At 37.2% G+C, this 8,403-nt stretch overlaps 1 protein-coding gene across 2 annotated transcripts; it reads right to left on the reverse strand.

Annotated features, from left to right (window-relative positions):
• Window positions 1-1,754: 1,754 nt before the first annotated feature.
• On the reverse strand, window positions 1,755-8,021 carry LOC132163358 (probable serine/threonine-protein kinase WNK4). Of its 2 annotated transcripts, none has more exons than XM_059573619.1 (7): window positions 7,002-8,021; window positions 4,908-5,173; window positions 4,168-4,391; window positions 3,922-4,079; window positions 3,537-3,843; window positions 2,973-3,308; window positions 1,755-2,532 (listed from the first exon to the last, which is right to left on the reverse strand). In XM_059573619.1, exons 1-7 carry the CDS (start codon window positions 7,128-7,130, stop codon window positions 2,018-2,020), a joined length of 1,935 nt encoding a protein of 644 aa, XP_059429602.1. In that variant the 5' UTR covers window positions 7,131-8,021; the 3' UTR covers window positions 1,755-2,017. The 2 variants fall into 2 exon arrangements, with proteins under 2 accessions (XP_059429602.1, XP_059429601.1); XM_059573618.1 differs by having other exon boundaries at window positions 1,755-2,550; window positions 7,002-8,020.
• Between the last annotated feature and the right edge of the window lie 382 nt (window positions 8,022-8,403).

The raw sequence follows: 8,403 nt of genomic DNA on the forward strand, positions 1-8,403 counted from the left end.
ATATGCTCTTTCTTTGTGAACCTTTACCCATGATTTGCATACAATTGATGGGTCTCTTTCCATACAGGCTCCAGACTTGTTACTTTCAAACTTCTGCTGCTGAGTTACATATATGTCCCGGCTACTATTTATGGATCATACTTTGAAACATTAAAGCAAGGCGGAAAACAGCTGGTGTCAGCCCAACTTGCCCTCAACAGACTCACCTTTTATGTGTCACAAAGTGAACGTTCTCAAGATTTAAGAAATGGTCCAACATCATGATTCTTCTAAGATCGAATATAAAGCTTTATTCACTGACAATGGAACACTGTAAATGGCACGTTTTAATACAAATTTTGAGTAAAACTCACCCTTATAAATTGGTTTGTAAGGAGAGTGTACCTAAGATTGAGCTTATATATATAGATATAGTTAAAATTATACTTAAGCCATGGGACACGTGACTTGGGATCGTAATATACCACTACGATCGGCAATTTACATCCACGGCAGCCCAAATTATACAAATTTTAAGTAGAACTCACGCTTAAAAATCAGTTTGATGGTAGCTCTAATATCAAATGATATAAACATTAGGTAAAACTTACCCTTAAAAATCGATTCGCAAGAAAAGGAAGCCCAAAAAGTTTTATGTATGCACGCTTATGATTGAATTTAAGCCAATCGTAACATGAAGCAACACAAATCGGTCTTCAGAGTACTTAGTCTCTCAATTATGCTATAAACCATCTAGCTAGCATGCTGCATGGCATTATATATATATATATGAGGTTTACATTATTATGCTATCAACCATCTAGCTAGCATGCATGGCATTATGTTGAATCATTTAAAATAACGCAGAAGTGGTCCATGATTATATATATATTGCAAGAAGCAATATATGTTTAAACACGTAGGTCAGACAAAAAGGTGGAAATTTGGATACCTTCACGGCTGGAAAGTGTAGAAAATATGTATGGTACTAGTAAATTAATAAAGAATGGAAGCAGCGAAAGCTCCAGCGTGAATCAAGTAATTAATACTGACATGATCAATCTATTCATGAAATGATAAAAACATACCAGCTGGCGCATGTGCTTCCCATAATTCCCGCGCTATAGTACTTCTTGGATGTTGTAATATCAACAAGACTACGCATGCATACCCAGAAATCGCTGCACAATATTTTTATCCAGAAACTTTCCTGAAAAAGCTACTCCAGAGATATGAAGCGAATGAGATGGTTGCAACCAAACCAGCTCTAGATATGCATGCTATGTTCCGTATCATAAGTTGTGGCAGGTAACCTTGATCACTGCTACCATTAAAGATTACCATCCTAAATGTCTCACATTGATTAAATGTAACGTTAACCATGTGTTTATGTAAATTTTTGAACACCCTATTCTTGTAAACTGATATTTAATTAAGAGTGAATTTTTTCCTAGAGTTTGAGTAGCCATCACATTGGATATGAATATGAGATCGAATGAGTTGCAACTTTGTGACCGAATAAGAGAAAGCTACTACATGAAGGATAGAGACCAACTATATATATATATATATATATATATATATATATATATATATTTCTTTATTTCTTTATCTTGAAAGTTCATATTTATATTGTAGGATTCCCAAACTGAGTGACATGGAATTCTCAATTTTCAATTTATTCCGAAGGAAAGGTAAAAATTGGTCCTGGTTATTCAAAAAGCATACAATTTCGCCTTTTTTTTTTTATCATCCATAGAAGGCAGAAAAGAGAATGATTGAAATAAGAAGCTTTGCTTCAAAGAGGCATTTATTCTCAAGTAGCACACGCCACGTACAGATATGTACATATGATTCTATATATCTAGAATTTTACTACGCAGATGACCTGAGTCACCCAATTCTCGTACTAGCTCACATAAATGCCCATCCTAATCCATATTTGCTACATATGGGGGCCAATCTAGTCACTAAATTAAGCATTTTGCATGTGTCTGTCTTTAAACACATTTATTGTTCGTTTCTCATTGAAGCAATTTCAAATCGTTCCACGTTGATGTCCCTGCTTCTTGCCGCTTTTTGTATTTCTGGAAGAACCACCACCACCACCAGATGGCCGTGACTCCTTTTTAGAAACTTCACATGGTGCTTGAAACCCAATATTTTCCACTGCTCCAACTGTCTTAAACAACCGTCGCTTGTTCACCTCCTCCACCAATGACCTGTGTAGTAATTGGCTACGTACATCTACTAGTGAACTGTTCCTTGTTAATCTACGGTTGTCCGGCAACCCCTTAACTTTAGAAGTAGAAGCTCCATGCGATCCCTGTAAAACCTTGCAGTGCCTGCAGAAATTACTAGCCAAGTGCTGCCCTGTGCCATGGACTTCCCCAGGACAGAACCTTGTGCACTTGTGACTCTTTGTGATGGTATGTTGGTCTCCTCTTGTAGGACTTGTACTTGGCTCATACTCATTGCCAGAGAAGTAGTTTACATTGGAATATGTTCCTGAGCGTGAAGAGCTTTGAGAGCTGGTATCATCAAACAAATTATCTGCAGCAGCAATTGCTCCTAATTGACATTGAGATTTCAAATTGCTAATACTAAGACTTTCCCCACCCCTGTAGGGTTTTGCTAGGAAAATGTAGCTCAACTTACTAGGACTTCTTTAGAAAAACATCATACATATGTATGTGAAATCAGGCTAGAGGTAACCTGTATAGGTTATCATTGCATCACATCCATCATTTGTTCACTTTTGTCATTTTTGAAAGTAAATTAAGCCCATGCAATTGGTCATGGCCTGATTTCTGAGGATGCCCTGTTGCCATTTCCATAATAAAGTCCATGACAACTAGGCATCATAGCACTCCCCCATAAGCCATGGCTAAGTGATAACCAATGGAGCTTCCTATGTTTATAATTCTAGTATAATTTGGATCTTAAGGACATGCTGAATAATAATCCAAATTCAAAATAATTAAAGATCATACCTCGGAGCCAATCACAGCAGTCTGCCATTTCATCAATCCTAAACAAGCCCGATGCCGATGCTTCAGATGATGAACATGACAAAGAGTGAAAAGGATGATGAGGCCCATCATCATCATCGTCATCATCTTGATAGTTAAATGTATGGTGGGTTTCAAGATGAGTCAGGTCCCCCTTTTTCCAATGTGGTACTAGAGCAGATATCTCTCCTTCAATCATATATGCAATTTCAAATGGTCCCCGATCGGTGATCTCCAACTCCTTCACCATCTCCGTTGCAACATCAATTGAAGTGTCAGTGAAAATGTCAAAAGGAAAATATATGTTCCTAGAAGAACCTGCAACAAAATACAGCAAAAAAGTTAACCACTTGGACTTGGACTATAAGTGCAGCCAGTGGGAAAAGCTCACAGTAGGTCTAGAAACTTCCAGCCAACTTTTACATCCTTAGGTTTCATAGAATATGGGTTCAACTTAATTAAGAACATGCTCGAATGTGTTCCAAAACAAAATTTCCATAGAAACGATTAGATGAGAACATTGCATTTCAAGAGCAAAACTAGTACCATCCTTATCAGCAATCTGCACTTTGAGAAAGATGGTATCATCAGGATTGAGCTTCCCCGTGATTGTCATGTTGGTCCTGTGTGGATCATGGCTTGATTGTAGTTTCTCCATTTCCCTTTGATTTAAAAATGGCTGCTGACTTCCAAGCTTTGTCATAGCCAGCTGTTCATCCTCATCAGATGCAAGAAAAGGGTCAAGCAATAATTCTTTTGCTGATAATCTCTTTGAGGCAGTTACTAAACATTTTCCAATGAATCGCTGCGCTTCCGTGTTTTGAATCCGGTAGAATGCTCTCGGTAACTTCCCCTGAACAACAAAAGTGGCATGTGGCTAAGATACTAGTTTCACCGACATCTATGGACTTGACATCTAAACTGACCTTACCGATGTCACTTTCTTGTAGATTTGTGCAGGGTTGTCACATTCGCTGTATGGGTATTCAGATGTAAGCATCTCCAAAACACACATGCCAAATGAGTATACATCAACAAGGTCATCATAATCTTCTTCATACATTTCTGGTGCCATGAACTCTGGAGTGCCTAACTCATTGGAAAACCATTTGAATAATAATTAGAGGAGATTACACCTGCAAGATTCATGTGCTAATAATGGTCGGGAAATAAGTACCTATAACACTGTGGGCTGATCGGGAACCATGAAGAATCGCTGCAAGTCCTAGATCACCAATCTTGACTTGTCCAAGATGGCCATTGACAAATATGTTGTCGCACTTAAGATCTCTATGAATTACTGGAGGGTCATGGCCATGCAGGTAAACAAGGCCCCGTAAGATTTGGCGGGCCCAGCTCTTAATGGCCCGGATATTAACTTTCTTATACTTTTTCCTGTATCTGCATCACGCCAAGATGCTGTATGTCATTCTATCATGCATATAATGAGTCAAATTAGAGAATCATATTTAACAACAGTTGCACGAAGAAGTGTGGCTCCCTAATTAACATATCCACAGAGCTTGTGTGATCATGTTCTTGTACCAGACTGTAGGGAGACTGCCCTTTCTATTGGTGAAATGATGTTGGGGAGTTTTCAATTACAATCATTTGTATCAAAGAAAATTCAATCCATCACAGTAAGTTTTTTTATGAAGATGATAATCAATATGTAAAATTTACAAGTTTTCCTTTTGCCTATGCTTTACGGCAACATTAGATCAGTTGACCACAGCACAAAATTCCACATGTCTCTCTTCTAAATTCTTTGACATATCATATGATCAAAAGTTATGATTGGACCCAGATAAAGAGGACAGGTATTCACATGTGGTCTGTAACAAGTTTGCCTAGTTCTGAGGGTGCATATCACGGGATAAGAGCAATTGGCAAAATTAGAGTTGTAAAAGAAATTACTCTCTAAGTGTCCCCGAAGTAAACATTTCGGTAATGAAGTTGAAGGTCTTGTGATCAACATCAATCCAGGATGTGTAGAATTGAATGATGGAGTCATGATTAAGGGTGCTGAGGAGGTGAACCTCTGAATACAGCCGCTGCAAATCATCTGGTGAGCGAAGTACATCGTTCAGTTTTACTTGGTTCCATGCCACCTCAATCCCAAGGACCTCGTCAATTGCCTTATACACTTTTTTCATTGCTCCTTTTCCAAGAACTTCATCAAACTGCTCATCACAAAGAAAATACTATTATCACATCAAAACCAATATAACAGTTATTTCCAGTTTTAGCATTGATAAAGTAATCAACTAACAAGCTTAGAACTTTTTTGTTTTTTTTTAAAAGAAAAATAAGGTAGCAATAGAATAGCATACTTCTTCTTGACCTTGCTAAGAAAAATAAATTAAGCAGGGCTTACAAAATCAATAACTCTGTGCATAAGTAAGCAAGAAAAACGGTATATAATCATTGTCATCAACATCATCAAGTTTTAGCTTAAGTCTTTCCTTGTTTGAAGGATGCACCCTTAACTCATGTTTCGTAACATTCAAGCTTTTGGGCTATTTACTAATTTAAATTATTCCTGACTACATTGTGATACAGATACATATAGCTTCTCATTTAGTTTATGCTTTTGACAATACTCCTCAATAGTGTTGTTAAACTATCACTTATCCCGAAAACTTAAGCTTATAGGAAGAAATAAATTTAAGCATTTAATCATTACTTTAACACTCCCCCTCATGTGTGAGCTCAAACTCTATTTTAATAGATGAGGCCTAACAAGTGAAATATTTAATTTAAATGGGGGGTCAATTGACAGAGTAAGGTTCGAACTCAAGACCTTTGACTCTAATACCATGTTAAATCATCACTTATCCTAAAAGCTTAAGCTAATAGGAAGAGGCAAATTTAATCACTTAATTAATACTTTAACAAGTCTAAACCATCTATATATGTTTGCTTCATGTTCAAACAACTGGAAACAAGAAACTATTAATTTAGTCAAGTTTCCTAATCGCTATATATGCTCAGCCCTGCACATTAATTAGAGGGCGGTGCTCAAAGACTAGGAAAGCTTGTGCTCAAAACTATCATGCTTTACAGAAGTCCCACCGAAGAAATATCACATGAGCCAACATAGTCCAGCAGTTCACCACTAAAACTAATCAGGGATGATTTAGAGCACCCAAGAATCATGGCCCAAACACTTCACAAAGTGAAAATCACCGACCAAAACTTCAGTGTATGTAAACAAATATATGCAGAAAATCTCTTTTTACACAAATCGGTCCATGATTAAAGGTCACCCAATCACAAGCAAGACTACAAACCAGTATCTACTGTCAATGAAACTTAATTACTCATTGCTCAGGACAGTGGATCCACCTACTTTGTAATTAACTTCCGTATAAGACAAGCACGAAGTATGCTATATGCATAGAAATATTAATATTCTAGAATCCTATGTGATTAAGTTGAATGCTTCAAATGTCTATATATTAAAGACTGTCAACGATAATATATTAAATTTGTGAAGCAATAGGGCATATGTTGAAGATGCTCAGAAAGACTTGAATAACATTTAGATAAACGAAAAGAAACAAAAAGAGAAAAGACAAGGAAAAAAAAACAATTTTTTATCAGTATTGTATTACAACTAGGGCCTTGTTCCTAGAAGGCTACAAGCTAAAACAAGAAACAGTTTCCTTGAATTCGACAAATTAAGTATAAATAAAACCCATTTGACATATAAACAAGTTGCGTGCGTGCCTTTAATCGGTATAAATTATGGTAAGACTTTCTGCAAGTACATGGCATACATACGGGGTAATATATGGTTCGAGTTTATGTGCCTTATTGAGATATATATTAAAATATTTTCTCAATTCAACAACCACAGAAATGAACAATACGGAGAAGAGCTGTTTCAATTATTCATCCAAAAATAGAACAAGAAAGAAAAAAGAAATCAACAATTGGAATGAATAATATACACACACATATACATATATAATCCAAAGATAAAAATGAGTTGTAAGCTTAGCTTACTCTGCCGTATCGACCAGTGGGATCGGTTTCCACGCATCCATATTCCAATTTGGATTCACCGGTGCGCTCTCCAATATGCTTGCGGCCGAACATGTTTGGTCTGCCAACCTCGTTGTCCAAGAACTGCATGTGCCTACTAAAAATCTGAACTTTGGTGAAGAAAGATGGTGGGAATTGAAATTCCCAGGCAGGCGTTGATGTGGGAATTCAGATTGTCACGTAGCTAAAAAAAAAGAATTTGAAAGTACGATGAAATTAAGTGAGTAACGTGCTCTAAATCCGCGGCTTTCCCTCGTGGTTTTCGTAAGAGAAGACACCAAAGAGGAGCCAGAAGAGCCTGGAGTAGTCAATCCTTAGCATGATCCATGCCATTTCCACTACAGCACGTGAGAAGTCGTACTTCTTAGCAAACATTAGGAAATGTCTCTGATTTTTAAGAGAAATAAAAATAAAATAATTATAGGAAAAGGAAAGGTGGGCCGAGACGGGGTGTACGATTTGACAAAAGAATATCAGTGAAATGTTGCTGGGAAAGGTTGTGGTGGGGGAGGATCGGATAAGAACAAAAGAAATTCTTACTTTCGGGAGAAGTGGGATTCTAAATATTTTGTCCAAGGAATGAGAAAGCGCAGAGAGAGATGAATTGATGAGAAGGGAGTGATGGGGCAGCACGGAACTTGAAGAATCTGTGGCCACGCGTCTTTGGTATCATTTTGTGGATAGAAATAAATTTAAGGGAAGGCCCAGCAACAGAGGAAAACAGTAGATAGAAAGAAAGTGAGAGGAAATGGAATCTAAGATGAGATACACAACACAAGAAGGTTGGTTGGGAATTGGGAATTGGGAATGGTGATGAGGGTGTTGGGTTTTGTTTGTGTTGCGTATAAATAGAGAAGAGAAGGGGAGACGGAAATGGATGGATGGCTGGATGATGGCTATGGCGTCTGGAGTTCTATGGTGATGGAATAGCGGACCCCACGATGGTGGAGGAGGTGGCGGCGTCTGAGGTCTGATGATTGTGTCACGTGACGTTTACATGTTGTTGGGAGGTTTATTTGGAACAACTATTCCGTCTCGTGTCAATCTTGACTGTAATGAGTGGATCACCAACATGGCTGGCTCAACTCACCTATGCCACGCTCTGCTTCTCTTGCGTGCTTCACCCGGATTCTATGGGGGAATTATATTTTTTACACTTATTTATATTTCTCTTTCTTATTTTAAATAGGAAAATAATTCGTGTCAATATTTTATCTATATTTCTCTCCTATCATCTTACAAATCAACCATTCAATGGTAAACTTCACAAATATAATGATTAATTTATTAAATTTGTAAAAAAATATAAAAAATATAGACAAATTATTGATACCAATCATTTTTCTTTTTAATTTTAAATATT

Source organism: Corylus avellana, chromosome ca10 (genome assembly GCF_901000735.1).
Source record: "Corylus avellana chromosome ca10, CavTom2PMs-1.0".
NCBI classification, from domain to species: Eukaryota; Viridiplantae; Streptophyta; class Magnoliopsida; order Fagales; family Betulaceae; genus Corylus; species Corylus avellana.